At 38.6% G+C, this 15,682-nt stretch overlaps 2 protein-coding genes across 4 annotated transcripts in view; one reads left to right on the top strand and one right to left on the bottom strand.

Annotated features, from left to right (window-relative positions):
• sema5a (sema domain, seven thrombospondin repeats (type 1 and type 1-like), transmembrane domain (TM) and short cytoplasmic domain, (semaphorin) 5A) overlaps positions 1–15,682 on the top strand; it is a 121,044-nt gene that overhangs the window by 53,238 nt on the left and 52,124 nt on the right. For all 3 annotated transcript variants that reach the window (XR_013305940.1, XM_077624664.1, XM_077624665.1), the window contains 2 exons: positions 3,411–3,473; positions 12,301–12,399. Coding sequence is in view for 2 of the 3 variants with exons in the window: in XM_077624664.1 (XP_077480790.1) it covers positions 3,411–3,473; positions 12,301–12,399 (162 nt within the window). In the remaining variant the exon portion in view is untranslated. The remainder of the gene's footprint in view (positions 1–3,410; positions 3,474–12,300; positions 12,400–15,682) is intronic.
• Positions 8,523–10,275, bottom strand: LOC144091953 (uncharacterized). The gene has a single exon (XM_077624669.1). It carries the CDS (start codon positions 10,115–10,117, stop codon positions 9,263–9,265), a length of 855 nt encoding a protein of 284 aa, XP_077480795.1. The 5' UTR covers positions 10,118–10,275; the 3' UTR covers positions 8,523–9,262.

Below are 15,682 nucleotides of genomic sequence, written 5' to 3'. Positions count from 1 at the left end.
AGGGCACAAGGAGACAAATAACCATTCACGCTCACACTCATACCTAGGGGCAATTTAGTGTCCAATTATCCTACCATACATGTTTTTGGAATGTGGGAGGAAACCGGAGTACCCGGAGAAAACCCATGCAGAACATGCAAACTCCAAACAGGTGGACCGACCTGGATTTGAACCCATGTCTCCCACTGTATGGCCGACCTCTAAACCCTCATCCGCCAGGGCGCCCCCAGATGATATCGTTGGCCAAACTATTACGTATACGTACATTCAAAAGCTTTTTCATAATTTGGAAGTTAATCAAAATTACTTTTGATTGGTACTGTGAAGGCACAGTTACTTAGACAGTCCTTTTCAGATTGGAGTAGGAGAATGGATGCAGTTTCTTGCCCTGCGACACATATTGGATTCAGAAATCAATAATACCCAGCAACCATGGTGTTGCTAATAAGTGCTCGACACACTTGGTGGTCATCACACATAAAAACCAAAGACTGCTAAACATTGAATGGCAGAAGTGCTGAAACCATCTGAAACTCTTAAAACTTTCATTGACAATATTTCTGTACGGCGACAGCAAGGTAAAGTGATGTCTCAAAGACAAGATAAAGATTTGACAGGGGGACATGAAGTACATAATTCTAAACAGATGTGATATTCTACCATCCATGAAAGGAATATCTGCTGAAATGGAATGGCCATGACATTTCTGAAGGGTTGAAGTGGGAAAAGTTCGGTCTGCGAGTCGTCCTCCCTTTGTGGTTTATGATTGGAGTTGACATCTGCTACTTGCTATGTTTTTATTCCCACAGCCGTTAGAGGCTTTTCTCTTCCTGTCAACCTCCACCCTCATCTTCACTTATCAGTGAAACACTGTCAGGAGCCGACGGCATGTACTTTTTCCCCTTGCCCTACTTAAAGCACTTTTAAGTCACAGTGGAAGAAACATCAATTTCAATGTAATTTACTTCTCGAAGACAACATTTAGCATTACATTACAACCAATCTGCTTTAAATACAGTTGCTAACACCTCATAGAGCAGGGGTGTCAAACGGCCCGCAGTGGGTGCAGGTTTTCATTCCAACTCAACAAGAGGATACCTTTTGCAAGCGTAATCAGTTCATTAAAGTCAGGTGCTACTTATTTTAGAAGACACCTGATTGATTAAAATGTCGACACTGGATCGGTTGGAACAAAGACCAGGACCCACTGCGGCCCTCGGCGGAATCGGTTTGAGACCCCTGTCATAGAGAAACCTACCTCTTACATCACACCACATTGTGATTGAGACGACAGTCATCAGTCAAAACAATCTGATCAAATCAATAGAAAAGTAGTTTAAAAATGCTTAAATATTTTTGTTTTGGGCAACACAGCGTAATAGTTCTTTGCACTTTTGCATCACATGCAAATTCATATATTCAGATATCACGTAATGACAACTGCGCTGACATCTGTGAACGTGATAATGGCTTTTAACACAAAGATAGCGAAGTAAGCTGCGAGCCTCGAGTGTTAGACTCGAAATTCGTGCCGCACCTCCATGAACACGTATGCCTGGCACTTCATTGAAAAGGCAGTCAAATCAAGATCAGGAAAAAATAAGAAGATAATTAGCACATCTGCAATTTTTCAATATTTTGTGATGCGGGGGTGCAGGAGCCTTTCGCAGCTGACTTCCGGCCGGTGGCGGGGGACACCCTGAATCGGTGGCCAGCCAATCGCAGGGCACAAGGAGACAAACAACCATTCACGCTCTCACTCATACCTAGGGGCAATTTAGAGTGTCCAATCCCAGGACCCCAGAACTGTGAGGCGGACGCTCTAACCACTCAGTCGCCTTTTCATTCATTTTGAATTTAATTCGGATTTGTAGGCGGCCCGGCAGCTGAGTCTCTTGCCTCCTGGCCCAAAGTCACCTGGGATAGGCTACTGCACCCCCCGCGACCCTAGTGAGGATAACACGGTTCAGAAAATTATATGAGATTTGGATTTGTCATTTGGCATTTATTTTGTAGTATTTTAACAGATTATAAATAAATAAAAAGATGAGCAATACCAGGTTTTACCAGCTCAAATTGTAAGAATTTAGGCTTTTGAGATGGAGTTTTGTTCCCATTACCAAATGTGTGGCTTTCAATACAAATTGTCGGATTAGGAGATGAATTTCATCTTGAAGGAGACTAGTGAGTATAATAAATTCATTTCCTTTTATTTTGAAAGGTTTTGCGATATTAAATACATAATGACAACATTAAGGTTTTTTTCAAAGGATTCTTGCTTGATAAAAGCAATTTATTTCCTTCACACTTTCTATGTTAGAAAGTATTTCGCTCACTGATATTTTGCAACTGCAAGAATAGACCTATTGTAAGAAATCTATCATCAAATCGGAGTGTATACAATATTTGGTTAAATATCTGTGGTATTGTCAATGCCAACCAAGTCATTTAAAGCCCATTTTTGTATAGCAAATGCAGGAAATTTTAGCATTGCCGTTGTCTGAAGCTACTACTTTATCAATAAAGAACATTTATTAACAACAACTCTCCATTATGGAACTGAATTGGAGCATGCTGGCGCTTTCACGTAAAGTTTTCTTTTTTTACTGTAGAAATTGTGATGTCCTAATGGTTTAAAATGTTCTTTTTCAAAGAAAAAAATAATAAATGTTTGTCTGCCCTCACGTATAAACCAAGTTGACAGTCTTTTAAGTGTATTTTCACTTGCTGTGTTTGACATGCCTTTAATTGGATTCTACGGATGTATTTAACATGGCTTTGAAACTTGTATTGAATGGTTTTGGTATCTGTGGTCACACTGTGCTGAGGGTGGTGACGATGTAATTATAGTGCTGATCTAAAGACCACAATATCGGAAACCAATATTTTCCTAAAACCAAGAGTTTTGGGAGTCTGGATCAAGATGCCCAAAAGAAATTTCCTTTTGAAGAATTAAATATATAATTTTGTAAGGTTTTAATTCATGTTTCTCTTGTTTCAAGGGGTGGATCCTTAGGGTGTTAATGTATTTGTTTGTTTGTTTTTTCACATTAGTCAATGTTCTACTCATGACAGAAAATTATAATTCCACCGCCACCCTCCAAGAACTAACCAAGATCCTTCCCTATAGCATTGCACGACACTATGTGATGAGGTCATTTACTCCTGGCACGCTTTAATTCAAATTAGGGATTAGTGAAGCAGGCAGCGTTGCAAAGTCGTGTGCTTTCATTTATTTTATAACTGAGACTTTTTTGTCACCTTACCTTAAATGTCTTCTAAAAAAATGCAGTCTGGAAGTTTTGTGGGTCATCCATGAATTTCTTTGTGTTGTTTCACTTACATTTTTTTCTAACCTTCTATGTTTGATAACGGGACAAATCTGATGATTCTTTATTTTCCTTCTGCAGGAGGCTGAGTGGCACTGTGATGAGTTCACAAAGGGAGCTTGCTTCAGCCGAGGGAAATCTGAGGTATGTTGTGTGTGTGACGTTTCAATCACTAAAAACATCGCAAAGAAATTGTTTGATTTTACATTTTTTACAAGGTGCCACATAAATCTTCTCCATTTCGACCTTCTTTCAATGGTGAATACGCAGAATCATCTTTGTAGTCTTTGTATTCAAGATTTTTTTATTTCCGCTTATTTCTGCTTATTCTGAGAATCCATTCACTGGTCTCCATTTAATTTAGAACATGAACTCAAATTCTGCTCTTCCAAAAATAGCATGGAAACTAAGAGCAGATGAATGGTTGTCACCTGTGAAATCATTGAGTGAACAACTATAGAAATGTTACAGAATTTGTTCCGGCTCAATGGAAACAAATTGTGTTTTGTTCCCACAAGTTTAAATAAGATTTTCTACATCACATTTAAATTAATGCCTTAGCAAAACAGTGCAGCTTCCAAGTCAGAATAATTTACCTTGTAAAGTTCACAAACAGGGCGGCCCAGCGGATGAGTGGTTAGCGCGTTGGCCTCACAACTCTGGGGTCCTGGGTTCAAATCCAGGTCGGTCCACCTGTGTGGAGTTTGCATGTTCCCCCCGAGCCTGCGTGGGTTTTCTCCGGGTACCCCGGTTTCCTCCCACATTCCAAAGACATGCATGGTAAGCTGATTGGAAACTCTAAATTGCCCCTTGGTATGAGTGTGAGCGTGAATGAGTTGTTTGTCTCCTTGTGCCCTGCGATTGGCTGGCCAACAATTCAGGGTGTCCCCTGCCTCGGGCCCGAAGTCAGCTGGCATAGGCTCCAGCACCCAACGCGACCCTAGTGAGGATAAAGCGGTTCAGAAAATGAGAGAAGTTCACAAACATTTGACAGATCTACTATCACTTAATGGAAATGAATCAATTTTTCATCCTAAAACTTACTCAGCTCTCCATTTGGTTGAGTAAAAGGTTAGTTGTGTTCATTTGTAACTTAACTCCGACACCGTTGAAGTTTGTCTCTTCAAAACCTCACCCAAAACATCAATGCATTTGTTAGGATTATTAAAAAATGTATTTAATGTGCTATCAAAACACATGCATACTGAGACAAACAAAAACACAGCCTCCTTGGCCCGTAGAGGTAGTTACAAGGCCACCCAAAATTCCAGGTCACCTCTTTTGGTTCCTGCAGTGCAGTTCTGCACCACTGTCAGCCATAGTAACAAACTTGTTGTTACATTAATACCACTAAGCTGTTTAAAGAAATATCTTTCAAATAAAGAATTGTTTGTTTCATTATTGTATGAAATATAAATATCATCCCACACAATAAAGCAATATGACTGTCTCAAAGCAGACCTAATATATTTCCCATTAGTATTCACTGCCGTCCAATTCACATTGCTAATTGTTTGGGTCAAACGTAATGTAGCTGACCGTTTTCAATTGGCAGGTTTTTTCTTTCTTTCTAATTCTTTCATTGATCTGTGTCATGTCTCTTTGGTTACGGGAAAAAGGTGGTATAATGGTGAGGAGTCTCTATAATATTGAGGAAAAGGACTTTCAGTTCCTGTCATATCCTGCAGATGCGTCCTTCAAGGCGATTGGTGGTAATGGTGGCAAAGGATTTAGTAGCTCTTTCTGTTGTTTATAATTTCTAAAAGTGTTGAATGTCCATCGCGGTAATTGATCTAACGTATCAATTGAACGGTACAGGTATTGGTTGGGATGAGCGCTGTCTTCTTTGGTTTTCCTCCTCACATACCTGCAGTACTTTTCCGGGATCCCGCAAGCTTTTAGTTCTTGAAGTCTCTCCTCCTTGCACTCCTCTAGCCACTGAATCTTCTCCTCAATTTTGTCTTTCATAATGTTAAACTCGTACAGCTTCTCATTCCGCTTCTTAAGGGCCGCCTGCTCACGGTCCCTCACCTGCTTCTTGATGCTCTCTAAATGCTCAAACGCGTCCCTCGCTCGCTTCTTTTCCTTCTCCTCATCTTTGCGCATCGCCTCCTGTGTACACCTTAGCACCCGGTCAAATTCGGCTTTTTTCTTTGAAATCTCGATCTCCTCGCAGCGCTTTTTCCACACAAGTTGCTTGTCACGTTCCGCCTGAATTTTACTATTCAAAATCCATCGGTCGATCTTTTTCATAGAATTGTCCTGTTTTAGCACAGCTTTTTCCCTCATTCGGTTGAATGCTAGCCTTCCCGCCTTCTCCTCCTGCTCCTCCTCGTGCTTGATAGCAAAAAGGTCCTTCTCAATGATCTGACGTTTTCTTTCCTCTGCAGCCTTCATATCCGCTTTCTTTTTCATTACCGCCTTTTTAATGGTCTCCAACTCTTTGTCGAAAAGACTCGGACCTTTGGCTTTTGCAAGTATGCGGTCATGCTCAGCCTGGGAAAGACTGACTGTTTGTAGATAGATCTCATCATGTGGAACTCTGACATTATAGATGAAACCATGGTTGCAGATTACAATTGTCTTTTTTGGATGAGTTCTTCTCAAAGGAGCCTTGTGGTTGGTCTCCGTCCCGTATATTCCTCGGTCAATATGCGAGATTGGGTCGCTGATGCCGTACCGATTCTGCCTCCTGAAGGTTGCAGCTACACTCATGATTTTGGGCAACCCAAAAAATCTAGCTCCAATTTGGTTTCTATTCTAATGTTTGTCTTGTTTGCTCATTCGAATGTATTCTCAACACATAAAGACTACTAGTAAGTACTTGTGCCTTTTAATAAGAGATCATTTATGACATCATATTTTGAGAATCCCCTCAACCTCACTATGACGTCACAGTTGCCTTTGTACCTGAGGCGATTTTCATGATATCACTTACATAAGATCTGTTAGTTTTTGCAGCTGGGTTCTGAAGATTACGAATGCTAATCTTGTATATTTTTGGTTAAATGGATACTTTCTCAAAGATTAATAATGCATCGAGAGCACCATGTGCACAGATGGAAACTTTGTTTCCGCATCATTGGAAATTGGGACCAAATAACTGGAAAACCGTTTTCTGTGGGTCGGGTTAATCAAACTATATATCAACTCAGTGGAACCCAATATCCCAGAAAATGGGCCATGAATGGTGAGTAAAAGGCAATGACTGACCTTAATGACTAATAAGCTTGATAATTATCTTTCCTCAACTGGTATGCTTTGCACGTCCTTTTCAACACTAAAATTTTCCGTTAAAAACATTTCTCTAATCATTCTTTTTGTGTGTGAGCTCATTCAGTCTTAATCCGCTCTCTTAGTATGTTTAAATGGCATCTTACGCAATTCCTCATGCTTGACAATATTACTAGTTTTTAAACTGTTAAAATGAGACTCCAACCAGGATCAAAATATTGAAAAACGACACCTTTGCCATATAAGATCTTCACAATCTATTTTTGGGTGAAATTGCACCTGGTTTGCATTCTGTATCGCCATTGGTTATCTTATCATTGTGTTTTCACCTTTTTGCACCTTCTTGCTACTGCGACAGAATTTCCCGAGTACGGGATGAAAAAAATTTAATCTAATCTAATCCAAAAAAACTACACTAATGTTAGCAATGACCATGTGAACATACAGTACTTGTAGTCTATAACTTGTGTGTTACATTTCAGCAATAAAATGAATTTATGGTAGTCCTTGAAAGTAAGGGTTTTAAATTGCACCAGGGTTAAGACGGTTCAGGAATACTATTTTATTAGCAAGCTAGATTATTGCCTTGATGGGAGTGAGGGGGGAACTTTTCTCAATGTATATATAGTCTGACAAATAATCCTTCATTTTAAATTCAATTACCCAATAACACGTGTAAAAGCGATATCTTTGTTCCAGTCAATCGACTATCTATGCATGTATCATTAGCACACTAGCTTGTTCACATTCCAAATGTCAGTTTCCACAACATGAAAGTAAGTACATCACCTCTTGAGAAGTCGAGCAATTTTGGAGTCTGCTGTCAATTTTTTTCTTCAGTTGTCTACATTGACCTCTCCAATCTATATCCTTGTCTTGTTTCTGAGTCAATTGATATTTCTTTTTTTTTTTTCTCCAAACGGTAGACAACATCGGTAATTCAGATTGTTTATAGCAACCTTAGTTGAATAAGCCTAAAAATTACTGAGCTGTGACAACCCGGACGTGGACACTAGATTAATCTTGTAATTGGCTGATTGGTGTAGGGTGGGGCATCCATTGGAAAAACACCGAATCAAAACAACTAGAACATGCTAAGTATCGACTTTTAAAATGGGAAAAACTCAGCTTTACCGTTGATCACTGGGTTAAAAGTTTTCCAAAATAGGTTTCTTTAAAGTCTATTGAAATATTAGGACAATTCTTACATATTTTCAATAGTGTTCATATACTATACACGGGAGAAGGAAGGAAGAGGATGAGCAAAATAATAGAAGAATGGAAACTGTAAGGATTGTTTAAGTACTGTATTTTTCGTATTATAAGGTCTATCGGAGTATAAGATGCCCGTTCAATGAATGGCCTTTCTTTAAATGTGTTTCATTTATAAGGAACACCGGATTATAAAACGCAGTAGTAGTAGTAGTAGTGGTGGTGGTAGTGGTCGTTGTACTAAGTGATTCTGTTACATCACTTGATGGAACTGTAGTAATAGTAGTAATGGTTAGGAGTTCTGTTATACATCAACTGGTAAAGGAAATATTTCATACAATGATTTTAACCAATATTGATCCATAGATAAGACATCGGGTTATGAGAAAATTGTCTTAGTCTATTAGTTGCACCTTTATAGTGCTGAAAATCCAGTATGTAACGTGGACTGTTCTGATCTCCCCAATGCCTAACTTGCTGAACGCACCTGTGGGCACGAAGTTAAGATATCCAATCATCCACGGAGATGCTAACTCGTTTCAGGGCAATTTTCAGGAACTGGTTACTCCAGTGGTCAGCAATTCAGGCTTTACATAGGCAAGTGATTATTTTTAGTCATTTAAGAAAATTTGGATTGCTCTTTCTAGAGCAAGTGATTGTATTTGGTCAATTAAAAAAATATGAACTAGCAAACACATTTTTAATTAAGTTTAATTTTTATATTCGTACAATAGTAGTAGTAGTTGTCATACAATGCTAATGAAATCTCAAATAATGGAATTAATATGAATTTAAAATATTAATTTTGGTAGTAGCACTAATGAGGCACTATATGTTAACTCATTGCATGCCATTGCCAGGGTTAGGGTTCAGTTTTTTCAAATAGCAGATTTTGTGTTTCATCATTCATTCATCCATTTTTATTGGTCATGGTCTCGGGGACCTAAAGCTTATCCCAACTGATAAGAGGAGAAAAGGGCAGACTACACCCTGAACCGGCCACCAGTGTGTCACAGAGGAGGAAAACAATTCCTTTTCAGCGTTACACCATTGCTTATCGGGAATCAATCCTAACCTGCCTGTACCCAAATCAGACAAACTACCACAGCACCATAAATGACTTATATAACCATAAATTAGAAGTCTTTTTAACTTTTGGTTACATCATATCATTTAAAAAAAACAACCTTGGATTATAAATAGGGTACGTCATTGGATGAAGACTGGAAACATAAATAAAAACAAGTGCAGTTCAGAATACGATTTCATTAAGTCCAGAAATCAATGTAATCACTAAAAAAGCAACTGTAATAAATTCATACACACATTTCAATATACTGTACATGGTCTTTGGTCTTGTAATGAAGGACTGTTGCCCAGCTTTCCTAAAACTACCATTGTTTACAAATGTTCAGTCATTTGTTACCATAATTGTCTTTGTCTAAGGGCAGCCTACCTCAGCCTTTCAAATATTAGTTAGTCTTTGATCATTGTGCATGGTACTGAAATTTCTCCACTTTTTTGCCAGATTCATCTGCTTTCTTCTTCACATACAAGTAGTATTTTTCCGAAATCCCAGTAGCTCTTAAATTGTTTAGTTTTTCCTCCTTGACTTCCTCCATACACTGATTTTGAAGCTTGACCTCCTCAGTCTCGTTTTTACCCATGCCTAGCTTCTCTTGGCGCTTGACGGCCGCAACATGCTCCTTCTGTTTTATCTGCTCTGTTAGGTTATCTAAATAGCGGCGTCCCTCCTCCTTCCGCTTCCTCTCACTCTTCTCCTGCTTGACGAGCATCTCTTGTTGAGCCTTGAGCACCCGGTCAAAGTCAGCCTTGTCTTTGGAAAACCCGACTGCATCGCAATGCTTTTTCCACTCACTTTGAGTCTCTCGCTCAGCCTGAATCTTGCACCGCCCTATACATGTGTCCAGGTTTAGAATCTGATTGTCCTGCTCCATTTGGGCTTTACATCGCATGTGCATATATCGCTCATAACGCTGCCTCCTGGACAGAGATTCGGTTTCTACATCACATTTAGCAGTGCGACGATCCTTCTCCATGATTTGCCGTTTCCTTTCTTCTGCCGCTTCCTTTTTCTTTTGAGAAGCCTTTTCCAAAGCCTCTTCCCTCTCCAAGAAACTGGGGGTCCTGGCTCGTGCGAGGATTTTGTCGTACTCAGAAGCTGAAAGGCTTAGTGTTTCTTCTCGCCTCTCCGCTCGAGGAACTCGGACATTATAAAGGTGGCCTCGGCTACAGATCACAACTTGTTTTTGTGGCTCGTTTTGATGGGAAGACGCAGTATCTTTTTTATCGAATTTGGAAGGTTTTTTTTTGCTGCTCATCCCAGATAGACCTCCATCCAGTACCGGCTTTTTCTCCTAGACATCGAGGAGCTGGGGCCCACAAACATCCACCTAATAGTGACATGGGTTACAGAGAGACAGAGCAAAGAAGAGTCAAAATGGTCTACCATATTTGGAGATGAATCCAATCATCAGTCTTGATATATTGGGACTGATGAACAGGATGTGAAAACTCAAATGGAAAAGGATGAAAGGAAAGGCTGGTGACATCGTAGAGTTCTCATTGTGACATCGTGCCTTGCCTCTGACAACTGCAGGGGGTGGGGGAAACAAGGGATTGTATAATATGGTAACCAAATAAGGCAACTAACTGCTGTAAAACATTCGCATGCTTTGATGAAGCCATGATCTTGTCAAGAAAAGAAACCTTGGAAAACAGGCAACCGAGGTACAAATGTTTAATTCAAGGGTATCCAACAACAGATTGCTGAGTGCCTTTACAATAATGTTTATATTCAACTTTTACCTTTAACAAGTGACCATTTTCCTCATTTTATTTGTTTAGGCATAAAACAGCTGATTTAACAATGAACTTAAAAGGTAAACCAAGTGGCTTTGATCCATGCTTCCATGCACCAACCTCTATTTAAGTTGAAGGATAGTTAGGCTCTAACAAGCAGGTTGAGGCCGTTCGTCAGGGATAGTTTTCCTGAATTACAGTCCAACCCTATCTCAGTCCTTGAGAGTAAAATTGTTTTCCCCTTTTCTGTGAGAGAAACCCATTTGGCTTACACTACATTTATCAAAAAAAGGGCTTGTGCCGCTAAAGTCTTCTGTGGTTTAACAGGCAGAATATAGCACCTGCTTTGAGTATATTTAAAAATTATATTTTGGCATGCACTCATCTCTATAAATTAATCATTTAAATTACAAAAAAAAATGGAATCAGTGTGATTGTGAGTGCGAATGGTCTGTGCCCTATGACTGACTGGCAACCTGTCTAGGGTGTAGTCTCCCAAAGTCAGCTGGGATAGCCTCTGGCACCCCATGAACCCCGACAAGGCTAAACGGTGAAACGGAAAAATTGAATGTCTTGAATTGAGTTCACAGACCTGAATTGCTTGGTCTTCTACAGCAAAAACTGCCTGTATTATACTAGTGATGCAACACTAGTCAGGGAATAATTGGAAGCAAGACTGAGCCTTGAAAAATATTAAGGATGCTATTAGTTATTATAGGACCAGACAGTTTGAAAGAAATGTAATTATAGTCGTATAATGAATGCAACCGGATGCTTTCAAGTAGCATCGTATATAAAGCCATACAATTACCAGTGGCAGTAAAAGCACAGACATTGGTCTGCAAACATGGGCATCTACAAAATAACATACATTTACTGCACTTAGTAGCAGGAAATGACAAAGTTGATGAGTTGACTTCATATTTGATCTGAGGCAATGAAGGAATGAAGTGACTCATCTGTGGACGACAATAAGTAGTCAGGCATTTAAAATGAGCATCTGAAGCCACATGCGGCTTCACAAGATTTGATATTTCTACAAGGTTCCCCTATTTTAAGACAACGGGATAAAGGGAGAATTTGTATCCAGGGGCAAAAAAACAATCACTGCACTCCTGACATGAATGCCAATTTGTTCCATTTGTCGTTTGCTTGTTGATGGAGATTTTCCAGCAAAAGTGCGCTGGTCAAACAATCATTCAATAAATCAATCACACTGTCACGCTGATTTATTTCTAGCGAGGCACCCGCTAAGTGGTTTGCTGCAGGCCCATGCCAATGTCTGTATGGAAAAGTGAATCAAAATTAGAGATATAGAACATATTTAACCATCTTTGAGATCAAAGTGAGTTGATTTACGAAGGGAGCAGGAACATGATTGAGTGAAGTGTATTAAAGGGTACACTTTTATTTCACGTTCTGACCAGTCAAGACAGTTTTCTGAATGTGGTCCTCTCCTTAGCTTTCCTGTGTTTTTTTGGAATAGTTAGTTACCTGCCTCGGATGTGCTTCCTGTTGAATTGAGAGACATTAGACCTGATCACACAAAGTCAATCCTGACCTTGTTTCAGAGTAGTCCTACCACAGTTAACGGTGTTCTTTCTCATTTACAGACACAAAGTGTAATTTTGTCCTGGAGCCTCTCAGTATGTCGATTGGCTTCCAGCTGGTAACTTCATTGCTGTTTGATGTGTGTTCGCAGGAGGAGTGCCAGAACTACATTAGGGTGCTGCTGGTCAATGGAAACAGACTGTTTACCTGTGGGACCAATGCCTTCACTCCCATCTGCACCAACCGAACGGTATATCTTGCAATCTAACCCTTATGAACATTTGCCTTCAGCAGTTTAACATTTCACTCATTTGGAGTAATATATCAGGTGACTCTCTAACATCAATCCAGGGCATTTTAAATAAGACAGATGTCTGAAGAAGTCACTTTATGCAGATGAAGCCTTTCCATGCATTTGAAATTTCCTCTGTCATAATTGCGCCACTATATTTTGATGAATGACACTCGACATATTGTACAGGGAGGGGTCTTGAGATAATTAAAAAGTGAATGCTATTAAGTGCTTTGACGGAAGAACCTTCCTTAAGATAATTGCTCGCGACAATCATTAATCCTTGTTGGTAATTCTGTCTTAATGCGACATCTTCATTTTTAACTAAAGCCATGGTGCATGTTTAAAAAGATCATTTGTAAATTACTCCAGTTTTCCACACATATTTCACTTTTTAATATGTGTCAATCTGATTAACCTTTCTTTGGAACTACTTATGCCCCTCTTTACTTGAATTTAAAATAAAATCATTTAAAAGCCAAGCACAAACCAACATTTGAAATTTAATATCTTTACACACGCTTCCATAAATTAATATTTCGGTGACATTTGAAAGAAAAAAATTAAATGTCACGACATTATCAATATAGTTTATTATAAGCACACATTATGATGATTTTGTTTTTTACAGAGACATTTATTAGAGTTAACACTTCTGTTAAATATGACTTAACTTTAACTTTCTGATGTTGCTAAAGCTGAAAGGAATGATTTTACACTGTATTGACTCTGAAGTCATATCAAGTGGTGGTGTTTTAAAAGGTTGATTGGCACTTGTAGAAATATTAAAATGGAAATATTTGGTTTTAATCTGCGGTATTGCATTTCAAACCAAAAGGGAGAATAGTATTTTTTATTTTCTGTTTATACCATTGCCTGTGTTTCAAGCATTGTGCAAATTCAATCGGTTCTTCAATGAAAACTGACAAAAAACAAGTTTTAAATATTGTGGGAAACCATTTGTTTTTCGATGTTTTATTGTATTTTTTTAACCTCCCAGCATATACTTTATTCTTTTACAATGATCTAATAAAAAATACAAAAAAAAGCGATAGTTTAGAGGTGTACAGATCTGCAAATCACATCCACAATAAAAAAATTATAGCTTGATATTAAAGGGAACCAGATTTGCCCAAAAATCCACAGGAAGTTTGCTCTAAATTCAAAAGTAAATGACACAGAAATGCATTGCAAGTGGCCTATGGGAGTATACTGATCAGCATGAAAGCATACCTAGTTTTTCCAGAAATTCAGTTTTCTAGTAAATATGATACATTTATTATACTAACCATGCCAATGATAATATTTTTCTTCGATACGGTATACTTCTGTATTTGAAATCAATGGATCATACTCTATACTGAATAATATACTGTATTATAGTATGCTGTAACTAAATCCCTTAAAAGGGATGAATTGGTCTTAGGTTCAGGTGTGCTGTCTCACATTTCACAATCTTCCGTGGCACCGTACATTAATCCCAATCCTTTATCTTTTAAAAATCTTCATCTGACACTTTCTTGTCCTTGTTGCTGTGTGCTGCACTATAAATGACTTGTACTCACTTCCTTCTAGATGCACTTCTGATCTATCATTGCACTCCCTTTAAATGGCCCAAAACAGGCTTGTCCAACCCACAGGAAAAGTCCAGTCAAGAGCATGTTATCATCTCAAGGCAGCCGAGCATACAGAACTGCTGTTTTGTTGTGGTTTGGGTGGAGAAAATGTGGACGGAGCGAATGCGCCGATCCAAATCGGAAATTGGCTCAAGAACTAGCCTTTTCCATGGGTTGAATTGAATGTGGCCTGCCATGCGGACAAATTCATTATATCTTTGCTAAAAATGTGTGTGGTCGGTGGAAATTGAGTTGGGTCTATAGTCTGTGCCACCTCCAGCAAGTTAGACATGTGGAACTTTTGAATGATAGGAAAGTAATTGCACCCAGAATCAATGTTCCCTCTAAGCTGCGCACGTGCGCAATTGCGGCAGTAGTCTCCTCTACGCACAGCAAATCATATGGAGCGCACAAAATAAAATCCCTTTTTTATTTTTTTATTATTATTATTATTTTTTAGCTGTGAGGCCGACGCGCGAACCACTCATCCATCATTCATAGATATTAATCATTATATTTTATAATTACTAAATAATTTATGTGTAGTAGACATGTACCTGCTTATGGCAGGTGTGATACTTGTGTGTGCCCATAGCGAGCAATGATGATGTTGCTCACACCGGTACTCAGTGTGCTCAGGGAGGTTGTCTTTCTACCCAGACAAACAAAAAATTAGAGGGAACATTGCCCAGAATCACTCTTTTGCTTTAAGAGTAACTTAAATGAACTTACCTCTGGGTAATGCCTTTTATTTTGTTACACAGAGACTGTTGAATGACATGTATTGAAGCAATGCCATCATAAGTGGTGGTTGTCAAAGTAAAAGGAAATGCAAGCTAGAAACTATTTTTATTCATTGATAGAAAAGACTCATGGGTGGGTTAGTGACATTTAAAATGGAGGCGGAGCTGGACAGCTCACCAACCAAACAAAACATTGACTTTTAAAGCTGGCATCTTATGACATATAATATATCGATGAAAACATGACAGCTGTTAGATTTGTTTTTTTATGCAGTTAATAATTGCAAAGTTAGCCCGTGATTTTTTCTTCCTTCTTAAGCTGTGTCCTGTGTTCACCAAACCTAATGTAATGTTTTTTTTGTCTGCTCCATTTGTATTCTGGCAAAAGAAAAAAAACATAAGTCATGCTTGGCAGTTTGTATTTTAATTTTGCCCTTTTGGTATGCTATCCTATATTTTTCTGCCAGCTTTCTGCATTGATCCATAACGTGAGAAATGCATCTCATTTGAAGTACATTTACTTTGGTTTTGAGCTCTTGGAACATGTATTAAAAATTCAAATACAGTACTCCCTCGAATATCGCAGTTCATGTAGACCAGACATGGCCGTGATAATCGAAAAATCGCAAAGTAGGGTTATCCCAATTATAACTTTTTTGTCAGTGCTACAAGTTTCAGTGTGGATTTTCACATTTTTATGAACTTAAAAAAATAATTTATATTTTTTAAATTATTAATAGCGGAAAAAAATCGCAAAGTAGTGATTTCGCGATAAGTGAAGACATGATAATCAAGGGATTACTGTAATTTCATTTTCGCAAGGTCTCTGCACTGTGAGAACCGCTTGTCCACTATTTTCTATACACTCACCTTTGTATTTTC

Source organism: Stigmatopora argus, chromosome 17 (genome assembly GCF_051989625.1).
Source record: "Stigmatopora argus isolate UIUO_Sarg chromosome 17, RoL_Sarg_1.0, whole genome shotgun sequence".
Taxonomy (NCBI): Eukaryota; Metazoa; Chordata; class Actinopteri; order Syngnathiformes; family Syngnathidae; genus Stigmatopora; species Stigmatopora argus.
Note: the sequence above shows the minus strand (reverse complement) of the source record. Positions and strands in the feature narration are given on the sequence as shown.

Excerpts from the sequence above, each read along its gene's own strand:
- LOC144091953 (XM_077624669.1), bottom strand. The coding sequence starts at position 10,117 with ATGAGCAGCAAAAAAAAACCTTCCAAATTCGATAAAAAAGATACTGCG.